At 41.7% G+C, this 13,399-nt stretch overlaps 1 protein-coding gene across 3 annotated transcripts in view; it reads left to right on the forward strand.

Moving 5' to 3' along the window:
- The window catches only part of ptprk (protein tyrosine phosphatase receptor type K), a 553,573-nt gene that overhangs the window by 89,675 nt on the left and 450,499 nt on the right, over nt 1–13,399 (forward strand). For all 3 annotated transcript variants that reach the window (XM_068025166.1, XM_068025170.1, XM_068025171.1), the window contains exon 4: nt 2,525–2,699. In XM_068025166.1, coding sequence (XP_067881267.1) covers nt 2,525–2,699 — 175 coding nt within the window. The remainder of the gene's footprint in view (nt 1–2,524; nt 2,700–13,399) is intronic.

Here is a 13,399-nt window from a genome sequence, read left to right on the forward strand (position 1 = left end):
AGCAACCCTTGCTAGGTAATTATTTGAAAACAGGTGTCTTCCAGTAACTCTTTTGTTTTCAAAGCCAGACCTCTCAGTGACCCTGGTAAAAACCCATCCATGGAGTCTATTCAGTTTACCCAGAATAAGCCAATGTCCAGCTCTAAAATACGAGTCCTCAAAAAAAAACTTAAAAACATAGAAGCACTCGTAACAATGTATTTGGGGTGTTTTTTTCAATATTTTAAGAGTAAATATTCGCTCATGCCTTTTTGGAAAAGGAGGGCTTTTTTGGCAGTCAACCTTCAATGGCTTTGACTACTGCCTAATGGCTTAGTGACTAATCCAAATTATTGTATGATCCTGAGCCATATTGACAGAGGTTTCCAGGCCCAATCCTTCATCTGTGTAAAGTTTGTGATCTTATCCAGGATAGTAGTGGAATTGTAACAATTGGCTGCAGCATCTCGGGACGCAAGAGAGGGAAAAACATTCAAGGACCCCTACTCCTGATTGTTAGCTGGAAAGTATACATGTGTAGATGTTAGTGAGGACAAGATAATATTTGGCTGTTGCACACTCTATGTCTATGCTCACGCTTCAGGAATAGTCACTTAGGTGAGGTACTGGAAGGCTGTCAGGGCCTTGGGATGCAATGATTCCAAGAAAGATGGGGATCAAATTATAAACAATCTCCCCATAGAGCATCGTGGCTAAAAAGAGGTGAGTACTACATAAACTAAAGATATTTTGCAAAATGTTTTGGATCTAGGGTTCTCATAGTGGGTTATTGGTTATATGCGCTGGGGTGTTGTGCTATTTTGCGATGCAGATCAAAAATATTTGTGTTAGATCATTGATCGGTGTCAATTATAGCTGGTCTCATAAAGGATAGTATTTGGGGTGCCAAATTTGGTCCGAGTACTCCTTGATTGAATAGGAATGGATAGTGTCAGTGGGGCATTTCTGATCCTGGTGCTTATCCGGTAACCTCTGCAGATCATATATTGATGGTGAGATGTTGCACGAGAACCTTCTGGGGTTCAGCTGTGACATTCTGCAATCGAATGGCTGTCTGGCATTAACTGTATAGAATCATAAATGTGCAGGTACCAGAGGTAGTAACTGGCCAGGTTAGATTTGACCTCTTTTATGTGAATAGGGCATACCTGGACAATCTTAGGCCTGGTTGGGTAGCTACCAGTGTCCTAGCTGTAAGGGAACAGTTTGGCTAGGGAAATGACTAGCTCTTCTGCAAAGGTCTTAAGTGATACAACTGGGATGTTGTTGGGAACATAGCCTTTGCTGTGTCCACTAAATTCAGCCACATTGCGATTTCATTTGGAGTGGAGTAAATGGGCTGGACGCTGGCATGTATGATGACCAGAACCTGTTGAACTAAGTTCTACTCAGCATTTCGAGCTAAAGACCCTTGAAAACACTTCTGTCTTTGAGGATGAGGGTGTTCATGGCGCCTCCTCCTCCTGTTGTTTAATTATCCACCACCATTTTCAACTGCATATGATTGGTGTGATGAGCAGGAGATTTTCATGTCTGATTTGAAGCCTGATGTCATCAGATCTGGAGTCAATATTGATGACTTTTGGGGCCGCTTCCACCTGACTGATGCCACTGTGACTCCACTTCTGGTGTGTTTATCCTGCTAATGGGTTAGGACATGCTCTGTGGTGGTGATGGATGACTCTTGGATGTTGGCTAATAGTAATAATTCTATTTTTGAAGATTTGCAACTGAGTGGCTAGCTTGGCGAAGTTCAAAGAGCATAAAGAGTCAATCGTGTCTCAAAGAAATACTGATTTTCACCTGCTTTGAGAAGTGACATCAAAGCTAGCAGAGGCTGCTTCCCTGGTGTATATTCACTGCAGACTGCTTGAAGTGACAGGCATCACCTGAACAAGCTTGGAAGGATATAGTAGCATAAAACCTTCATTCTGTGGGAAGACAGCAGCAGTGTTAGACTATTAATGGAAGATGTCCTTGTGGAGATAGAACTGTGTCTTCATAAGGACTGTTGGATTACCATCTATAACTGATATACTTTACTCAAAGCTGTCCATAACAATGCAATATAAAGTAACATTTCTGGGCAGAAATGGGTAATTGTTATTCTCTCCCATCATGCTGCTCTTGCTGAAATCTTTGTTCCTGAAAGATGTAAAAGCCAAAATAAATTGTGCAATTTGATAATCGCCCAAACAGAGCCACTTGGTCTTGTTAAGATAGGTTGAAATAAAATGTCATTCATGACCTGTACCCAATTTTGTTTTAAAGAGGAAATGGGATGTTAACTTTGCAGTGCATTGATGCTATGATTGATAGAACACAGAGTTGCAACCAAATGAAAAAAACTGGGCTTATTGTGTGTGTGTGAAATACAATTTCTTCTTTCAGATTTCTAAATAAAATGCCTATTAAATGTGCTAAGTAAACCAGGATTGTTTACATTTTTGAAGTGATAATCTCTAATTTTGACCCAGGATCCAATAAGAAATAAGTAACATTTTAATTTTTTTTTGTTCATCAGAGGCGAAATGGGGAAGACATACCAGTTGCTCAGACAAAGAATATAAATCACAGGCGGTTTGCAGCATCCTTCAAATTGAAAGAAGTGAAAAAGAACGATCAAGATTTGTATCGTTGTGTGACTCAGTCTGAAAGAGGCTCTGGTGTATCGAATTTTGCTGAGCTTATTGTTCGAGGTATCGGTAATTTAGCTTTTTATCATGTACCTTGTGTTGAGCATCTTTGTTCCCTTACAGCATTATTATATTTTGAACAGTGTACACGGTTGTGTGGATTTTGTCAGATTCAGTAACGTATTTGCTATGAAATTCCTCAGAAATTTTGCCAGTTGAACCAATGGGTGACCAGTGGAACCCCTAGACAAATAATGAAGACCTGTTGGCCTTGTTGGTTGTCTTTCATTTCTGAGAGTTTCTGAATAACCTTGAGGATGGGGGGTGGGTTGTGGTGGGGCGTCTTCTCCACTCCTTTCAAAAACAAAACAAATGGCACAGCTGGCAATGAGGATTTCCTATGTTGTTAATTCTTGGCTCTGGCTTTGGGAAAGGATACAGTCGTAGTCATTTATGGCACAGTGGAGGCCATTCAGCCCATCAAGTCCATGCCAGCTCTCCACTGAGCTATGCTGTCAGTCCTACTCCCCAGCTCCAATCCCTGTGGACCTGCAAGTTTATTTCTCTCAGGTGGCCATCCAGCTTCCTCTTGAAGTCATTGATTGTCTCTACCTCCAGTTCCAGGTCATTACCACCCACTGCGTAAAAAAAAAAAGTGCTTCCTCTCATTTCCCCTGCATCTTTTGCCCAAAACTTTCAATCTGATTCCCCTAGTCCTTGTACCATTTGTTAATGAGGACAATCTTTCCTTTTCTAACTTATCTAAACCTGTCACAATTTTGTACACTTCTATTAAATCTCCCCTCAGTCTTGCTTTGTTCTAAGGAGAACAACTAAAGCTTTTCCAACCTAACCTTGTAACTAAAATTCGCCACCCATGTAACCATTCTGGTTAATCTCCTCTGCATCCCGTCAAGGATGCTCACAGGCTTCCTTGAAGTGTGGTGATGAGAACTGGATGCAATACTCCAGTTGGGACCTAATCAGAACTTTAAGGTTCAGCATAACTTCCCTGCTTTTGTACTCCGTGCTTCTATTTATGAAGCCCAAGATCCCATATGCTTCACTAACTATTTTCTCAATATGTCCTGCCACCTTCAAAGATCTATGCACATGCATTCGCATGTCCCTCTGGTCCTGCACACTCTTTCGAATGGTGCCATTAAGTATATATTGCCTCCCCCTATTTCTTCTGCCAAAATACATCACCTCAGTATTAAATTCCTTCTACCACCTTTCTGCCCATTCTGCGAGCCTATCTATGTCCTGTTGCAGACGGTTCATATTGTCCTCACTGTCACACCTCCAAGTTTGCTGTCATCAGCAAATTTTGAGATTCTACTCTTTATTCCAAGATCCAAGTCATTTATGTATAGCAATAAAAAGCAGTGGTCCCAGCGCTGACTCTTGGGGAACACTACTGTCTATCATCCTCCAGTCTGAAAAGTGACAATTTACTACGACTTGTTGCTTTCTGTCCATAAGCCAATAGTTTATCCAGCTGGACACTGACCCTCCTATTCCATGAGCCTCAGTTTTGTTAACCAGCCTTTTATGTGGTGCGTTATCAATACTTTCTTAAAATCCATGTAAACAACATCTACCATATTCTCTTCATCAACGTTCTCTGCTAATTCATCAAAAAATTCAGTTCGATTAGTCAAGCATGATCTGCCTTTTACAAATCCATGATTGCTATCCTTAGTTAACTTGAACTGCTCCCAGTATCTGTTGATATTTTCCCTGATTATTGCTTCTAAAACATTGCGCATCACTGATAAACTAACTGGCCTGTAGTTGCTAGGACTGCCCTTACACCCTTTCTCGAATAAGGGTGTCACATTTGCCACTCTCCAATCCTCTGGCATCTTCCCTAGATACTGGGGAGATTGGAAGATTATGGCATGCCCCTCTGCTGTCTCCATCCCCACTTCCTTTGGCAACCTGGGATGCAAGCCAACTGGACCAGGCAATATCTCCACTCTAAGCATAGCCAACCTTTCCAGTGCATCCTGCTTATCAATTTTCACCTCATCCATTACCTCTACCACCTCCGCTTCTACTGATATTTTGTGAGCCTCCATTTCCTTAGTAAACACTGATTCAAAGTACTCAATAAGTATATTAGCCTTGCACTGCGCCTCGAAGATATATTACCCTCTCTGTCCCTAATAGGGCTCACTCCTCCTCTTGCCCTTCACATGGCAGTATCCCTTTTATGTTGACTGCCATTCTGTTTTCATATTCTCTCTTTGTCAGTCTTATTTTTCTCTCTCAATAGGTCCTGCCTTCTCAACTTATTTATGGCCTGGTTCTCTCTTGATGAGTTCATCTGGCATGCATTCCCCAGATGAGCCATCACTTTCCTCACTATTCAGAACTGAATACCGGTTGAAAAGTGAGATGCACTCGGGTCTCCTGCACTACCTGCCTGTTTCTTCTTGACTGTCTGGTGGTCCGCCGTTTCTTTTCTGCCTGCATAATCTTAAGCTGCATGTTGATCACATCTATAAATGTGCTATGTATGAAGCTCTCAACCTCACAGATGCACCGCAGTAACTCAGTTATTGCTCAAGTTCCAAAACCCGGAGCTCAATCTGGTGCAACTGACGACACTTCCTGCATGTATCGTTATCCAGGGCACGCGAAGTTGCCTGGAGTTCCCACATAGCACAAGTGTGCACTCCAGAGGTTGGAGCAGCCTTGCCATTCCTGTGTCTATTAGTTAATAAATCTTGGTGCTACAACTAAACCCTGCTACTACTAATACTGATAACCCTACCAATAGTAATAGTAACCTTACCAATACTACTAACAACTTTATCAACAGTAATAACCTTACTACTACGAATAACCTTTACCAATACTAATCTACCTTAGCACTATTAATACACTCTATCTATACTAAAACATTACCAACAGTAGTATAACCTCGGCAATCGTGATAAACCTCGGCAATCGTGATAAACCTCGGCAATCGTGATAAACCTCGGCAATCGTGATAAACCTCGGCAATCGTGATAAACCTCGGCAATCGTGATAAACCTCGGCAATCGTGATAAACCTCGGCAACCGTGTTAAACCTCGGCAACCGTGTTCAACCCTGGCAACTGTGATCCCCCTCGGCAATCATGATAAATATGTAATAAATAGTATATGTAATGTGTATGTAATAAATATAAAATAAATATAAATAACAATATATGGCAGGTTTGTCGAGTGAGATGAAAGGTGTATGTGTGCTCCACTAGTGGAGTGTGGGCCTGGCAAGCATTTTGGGCCTCAGAGAAGCATTTTTGTCCCCAGAAAAAATCAATTCCTGTGTGAGCGTCAGGAGGTGGGACTGGGCAACTCCCTCCCCCAGCACAGTGGGTCAATGTCCACGTTTCAAGGTGCATGGGACATGGTCCTGCCTGGCCTGTGCCGATGAAGTTTCCTCTTTTGCCCTTGCAGTTTCCAGATTAGTCCATGCTGGAGGACATGGTTGGGTGTAATCTTGGCACAACCCATTACATTTTGGGACCATTGTGCCTTGTTTCCCTTGTTTCTCCACCCTCCCTCACTTTCCCGTGAGGTCGTTTCCCAAATATGCTCAGCAAAAGAACATAAAACATGAGTAGGAAAATGTATGGCAAAGGATGACAAGAATTCTTCAATCTTCGATGATTGTTCATTCAGTTTTAAAGATTGTAAGAACTCTATCTGAGGCAAGTCATTCGAAGAGATGTGTGTCACATTTCTTAACATTATTAACAAGGCCTCTTGGATCCACTGATGAGAAATTACGTTATGAAGGAAAAGTCCCTCTTGCTTCATTGAAGTATGGCTTGTGGTCAACTGCTTAATTCAAAGAGAAATACAGCAGAATACCCTTGAGCACTCACTTTTTTGAAACTTAAGGCTGCATTGAGAATGAGAAGCTCTTAAAAATATATTTGTTCTCAGGATGCGAACAAGGCTAGGAAGGTGGTATTTATTGCCCATACTGAGCAGACCTAAGGACATTAAAAGCGAACCCTGCAGTGTGGGACTGGAGTCTGTCATGGGCCAGGATGGCAGGTTCCTCTCCCTGGAGCAAATGAGTCAAGTTGTTGGATTTTTGTGACAAACCAGCAGAGTTATTTCACCTGGTGCCAACCCACAAATTAGCATTCACTAAATTCAGTTTCCAACTTGCATTGATGGGGTTTAAACTCTTAATCTCTGGACTGCGGGTCCAGCACCAGAACCACAAGGCTACTAGACTTGTGCAAAGATCATGTTATCAAAGCAAGAAAGTGGAAAAGTCTAAATGCAGTCATTCAAGACTAACAGAAAGAAACACTTTGGGCAAAATTGAAATGAAGTATAACCAATTTATTTCCCTGTGTATATTCACTATATGTGTTCAGTTTTTAAAAAAATCTTTCCAATGTGGTATGTTGGTTACCTTTGAGAATCTATTCTTGTACTGTTGTGCACCTCCCCATTGGAAGGATTAGATGACTGGCTCCTGAGGATCTGTGGGAGTGTCTTGACATTAAGGTGAGATTGCTCTGCAGTTGGTCGGGCTGCATCTGCCTGGCCCTGTTTCTATTCCAGCATGTCTCTTATCATTTGAGAAGAAGGGAAGAAGGTGAAGGTGCTGTTATCAAAAGCATCCTGCAAGCTTGATGAAGACTATGGAGGAGTCTACAGTGCACAAGAAGGATATTGGTACCACGATCCACCATGGAGCATGTAAAAACACTGTGGGCATCTGCAGAGCAGCCCTCAGTGGCGTATTCCAGCTTTGTTTTGCAGCTGAGTACTTCCCCAAATTTAGAACAGAGGGCAAGAGAAGGGGAAAGGCAGGTACATAGGAATTAGGAGCAGGAGTAGGCCACTAAGCCCCTTGAGCCTGCTCCACCATTCAACATCATGGCTGATCTGATTGTAACATCGACTCCACATTCCCACCCACCCCCGATAACACAAGAAATAGGAGCAGAAGTGGACCATAAGCCTTTCAAGCCTGCTCTGCCATTCAGTACGATCATGGCTGATCTTGGGGTCCAGTTCCACTTTCCTGCCCGCTCCCCATATCCCTTGATTCCCTGCGAGACCAAAAATCTATCTATCCCAGCCTTAAATGTATTCAATGTTGGAGCATCCACAAGCCTCTGAGGTAGAGCATTCCAAAGATTCACAACCCTTTGCATGTAGTAATTTCTCCTAATCTCAGTCCTGAATGATTGGCCCCTTATCCTGAGACAGTGTCCCCATGTTCTAGATACCCTGACCAGTAGGAACAATCTCTCAGCTTCTACCATCTCAAGCCCTTTCAGAATCTTGTATGTCTCAATTAGATCGCCCCTTATTCTTCTAAACTTCAGAGAATATAGGCCCAATTTACTCAGCCTCTCATCATAGGACAACACCCCCATCCCAGAGACCAATCTAGTAAATTTTTGCTGCACTGCTTCCAGTGCAAGTATATCCTTTCTTCAATCTGGAGACCAGTATTCCAGGTGCGTTCTCACCAAAGTCCTGTACAATTTTAGTAAGACTTCTTTATTCCTGTGCTCCAATCCCCTTGCAATAAAGGCCATTTGCCTTCCTAATAGCCTGCTGCACCTGCATGTTAACTTTGTGCATTCCTTGTACGAGTACCCCCAAGTCTATCTGAACATCAACACTGAACTGTTTCACACCTTTTAAAAAATATTCTGCTTTTCTATAACCTTTCACCCCCTTGCTTATCAAGAATCTATCTATCTCTGCCGTAAAAATATTTGAAGACTCTGCATCCACCACCTTTTGAGGTAGAGAGTTCCAAAGACTCATGACCCTCAAAAAAAAAAAATTCTCCTCATCTGTCTTAAATGGGCGACCCCTTATTTTTAAACAGTGATCCCTAGTTCTAGATTCTCCCACAAGGGGAAACATCCTTTCCACATCCACTCAGTCAAGACCCCTCAGGATCTTGTATGTTTCAATCAAGTCGCCTCTAACTCTTCTAAACACCAACGGATACAAGCATTGCTAGACCAACCTTTCATCATAAGACAACCCACCCATTCCAGGTATTAGTCTAGTAAACCTCTGAACTGCTTCCAACACATTTACATCCTTCCTTAAATAAGGAGACCAATACTGTACACAGTACTCCAGATGTGATCTGACCGATGCTCTGTATAACTGAAGCATAACCTCCCTATTTCTGTATCCAATTCCCCTCGCAATAAACAATAACATTCTACTCGCTTTCCTAATTACTTGCTGAACCTGCATACTAACCTTTTACGATTCATGCACCAGGACAGCCAGATTCCTCTGCATTTCAGAGCTCTGCAATCTCTCACCATTTAGATAATATGCTATTTTATTCTTCCTGCCAAAATGGACAATTTCACATTTTCCCACAATATACTCCATTTGCCAGATCTTTGCCCACTCGCTTAACCTATCTATATCCCTTTGTAGTGTCCTTATGTCCTCTTCACAATTTTACTTTCCTACCTGTCTTTGTGTCATCAGCAAATTTAGCAACCATACCTTCAGTCCCTTCATCCAAGTCATTTATATAAAGTTGTAAAAAGTTGAGGCCCCAGCATTGATCCCTGCAGCATGCCACTCTTTACATCTTGCCATCCAGAAAATGAACCATTTATGCTTACTCTCTGTTTCCTGTTAGCTAGCCAGTCTTCTATCCATGCCAGTATATTACCCACTACACCATGAGCTTTTATTTTCAGCGATAGCCTTTGCTGTGGCACCTTGTCAAATGCCTCCTGGAAATTCAAGTACAATACATCCACTGGTTCCCCTTTATCCACAGCACATGTTATTACTTCAAAGAATTCCATTAAATTGGTTAAACATGATTTCCCTTTCCGAAAACCATGTTGACTCTGCCTGATTACCTTGAATTTTTCTAAGTGCCCTGCTATAACATCTTTAATAATAGCTTCTAGTATTTTCCCTAAGCAATATGTTAAGCTAACTGGCCTGTAGTTTCTTGCTTTCTGTCTCCCTCCCTTTTTGAATAAAGGAGTTACATTTGCTATTTTCCAATCTAATGGAACCTTCCCCGAATCTGGAGAATTTTGGAAAATTGAAACCAATGCATCAACTATCTCATTAGCCACTTCTTTTAAGAGCCTAGGAAGAAGTCCATCAGGACCCGGGGGCTTGTCAGCCCACAGCTGCAACAAATTGCTTAGTGCCACTTCCCTGGTGATTGTAATTTTCTTGAGTTCCTCCCTCCCTTCCATTTCCTGATGTACAGCTATTTCTGGGGTGTTACTTGTAGACCGATGCAAAATATCTATTCAGTTCCTCTGCCATCACCTTATTTTCCCTTATTAATTCCCCAGATTCACTTTCTATAGGACCAACGCTCACTTTGTTAACTTTTCTTTTTAAAATATCGCTTACTATCTGTTTTTTATATTTCTAGCTAGCTTTCTCTTATGCTCTATTTTTTCCTCCTTATCAATTTTTTAGTCATTCTTAGCTGTGCTTTATATTCTGTCCAGTCATCTGACCTGCCATCCATCTTTACGCAATTATATGCTTTTTTTTCTTCAATTTTGATATCTTTAACTTTTTCAGTTAACCACAGATAGTGGGTCTTCCCCTTGGAATTTTTCTTCCTCGTTGGAATGTATCTATTCTGTGTATTCTGAAATATCCCCTTAAATGTCTACCACTGCATCTCTATGACCTATCCCTTCACCTAATTTGCCATTTCACTTTAGTTAGCTCTGCTTTCATGTCCCCATAATTGCCCTTATTTAAGTTTAAAATACTAGTCTTGGACCCACTCCTCGTTTCCTCAAACTGAATGTAAAATTAAATTATATAATGATCGCTGCTACCTCTGGGCACCTTCGCTATGTGGTCATTACTTAACCCTATCTCGTTGCACAATACCAGATCTAGTAGGGCTTGCTCTCTGGTTGGCTCCAGAACGTGCTGTTCATAGAAATTATCATGAAAACATTCTATGAGCTCCTCATCTAGGCTACATTTGCCCATCTGATTTTACTAGACTGTAGATTAAAATCCCCCAGGACTATTGTTGTACCTTTCTGACAAGCTCCCATTATTTCTTCCTTTATACTCTGTCCTACCATGTGGTTACTGTTAGGGGGCCTGTACATCATTCCCACAAGTGACTTCTTGCCTTTATCATTTCTCATTTCTACCCAAACCGCTTCTATTTCTTGGTTTCCTGAACTTCAGTCATCCTTCTCTAATGTGCTAGTAGCATTATTAATTAACGGAGCCACTCCTCCACCTTTTCCTAGCTTCCTGTCCTTCTTAAAGATCATGTACGCTTCAATATTCAGGTCCCAATCTGTGTCATCCTGCAGCCATGTCTCTGTAATGGCTATCAGATCGTACTTATTTATTTCTATTTGCACTCAGTTCATCAGAGTTGTGAGGCTGTGGAATTCATATCCAGAGTTAGTGATCGAGACACAAACTCTGTCAACATTCAATATTAAATTGAATAGATTGACGAAGGAAAGGGGGGGGGGGGGTTTAAACAGACATGGGAACAGGTTGGGTAAATGTGTTTAGAATTTCCTCACATAGAGGGTAGATGGCAACATGGACTGGTTGGGCTGAATGGCCTGTTTCTGTTTTGTAACTTGTATGTTTTTCTATGTAAGGTGACTCTAGCAACATTAAATATGTTGCCCCCAAATCTGAGAGTTCTGAGCAACTGGCATTAACAGCAGGAGCTTGTGCTGCAAATCTGCTTGCAAATTATCCCGTAAGATTGATCAGCGTCCTGGGGGTTACTATTGACCCGAAACTGATCTGGACCAGCCACACACATACTGTGGCTTCAAGAGCAGGTCAGAGGCTGGGAATTCTGCAGTGAGAAACTCACCACCTGTCTCTCCAAAGCCTGTCCACCATTTACAAGGCACAAGTCAGGAGTGTGATGGAATACTCTCCACTTGCCTCGCTGGGTGCAGCTCCAACAACACTCGAGAAGCTCAACACCATCCAGAACCAAAGCAGCCCACTTCATTGGCACCCCATCCACCACCTTCATCATTCACTCCCTCCACCGCTGACGCACAGTGGCAGCAATGTGTACCATGTACAAGGTTCTTTCGACAGCACCTTCCTAACCCATGACCTCTTCCACCTCGAAGGACAAGGGCAGCAGATGCATGGGAACACCACCACCTGCAAGTTCCCCTCCAAACCACGCACCATTCTGAATTGGAATTATATCGCCGTTCCTTCACTGTCCCTGGGTCAAAATCCTGCAACTCCCTTCCTGTGAGCAGTGTTGGTGTATCTGCACCCAAAGGACTGCAGCAGCTCACCACCACCTTCTCAAAAGCAATGAGGGATGGGCAATAAATGCTGGCCTAGCCAGTGAAGCCCACATCCCATGAATGAATTTTAAAAAAAGTAAACCTTCTGCAACTTGAGCAGACACAAAAAGAATATCTCAAAGTTCCAATTGCATCATGAAACACTCTCAGAAATATCGACAGTCATTTGTTTTTTTCTGATGCTAAGATGCAAAGTGAACGGGTTATCAAGGAATGGGTATCAAAGTTGATAGTTCAGGGCATTATTAATTCCTGCAATTTGAAAGACAAAGTGTCTAGTTTATACATCATCCCACTGTTTAATTGCTGCTGTTTCACATGTCTCAATGAGGTTACAAATTTTACTAGTGATAAAGCTGCCTTATGGAGTACTCCATACATATTTACTGCACATTAAGTTGAATGATTCTTGTTATGCCTTCAGCATACTGTTCCTGACAGTTGGTGTATTGGCTCTTCAGGGTTTCACTGCAGTGCCATTGCATTTTTGGAGATTGGGGTATTTCTAGTTAGTTACTCAATTAAAATTGAACTACTTCAGTGGTGCAGGTTCTAAGGCTTTGTGGGGCATAAGAATAGGAAAGCATGTGCAGTGCTCCCTATCAGCAATACCACAACACTTCTGTGTTTATATGTACGTGATTTTTCCAGAACCAGTCAAACTACACTTTATTTCAGCAGTTTGGAAGATGCAGAACATTCAAACAATAAAAATGACCCTACATGATGGGCAGTCTGTTTGCTTTGTTACAAGAAATGCTCACAAAACTATATTCAGAAATTGTTTTATAATGCTCTCCAGCATGGCACATTCACTTAAAACATAGCTTTGGGTAATCCAATATTGCATCCAGAGACAATAAACAAATTGAGGTTGCCCTGTAGGCAACTATAGTAGCAATTTATTTGCAGTTTTATTATGTCTGCTTCACTTGTATATTTCCTATGCCAGTTACATCTACCTTGGGGGTACAGGAAGGCAACTTGTCTCATGTCTTGGGGAAACCGGGTGAAATAGTACAGAGGACTATCCAGATTGTATGATGCAGTAAACTAATTAAACAACTTGGATATCAAATTAGAAATTCTGCAACAAATGCTAGAAAGTGCTGCATAATCAAGATTCTTTTTATGTGTCTTGGTTGGTTTCCATTTGAACAGCTATATTACTGCTCCTTGCTGATCTGAATAACTGTAAAATAAATCCTGTTAGTGTATAAAAAATAGCTTAAGGCTAAGAAACCCTGGTGTTGAGACTAAGTTGAAAATTAACTGCGCTGACAGGTCCGATATCTCAATGGTGCTATAAAAGTGACATCCTGCTATACAGAGACAGAAGATGATAATTTTAAAAGAAATTTGGGTCTACTGATATGGATTACATTTAATAAGAGGTGGCATAGCGTTGCCCATTGTCAAAGATGACCGAAGGGCAAC

Source organism: Heterodontus francisci, chromosome 3, assembly GCF_036365525.1.
Source record: "Heterodontus francisci isolate sHetFra1 chromosome 3, sHetFra1.hap1, whole genome shotgun sequence".
In the NCBI taxonomy this organism is placed as follows: Eukaryota; Metazoa; Chordata; class Chondrichthyes; order Heterodontiformes; family Heterodontidae; genus Heterodontus; species Heterodontus francisci.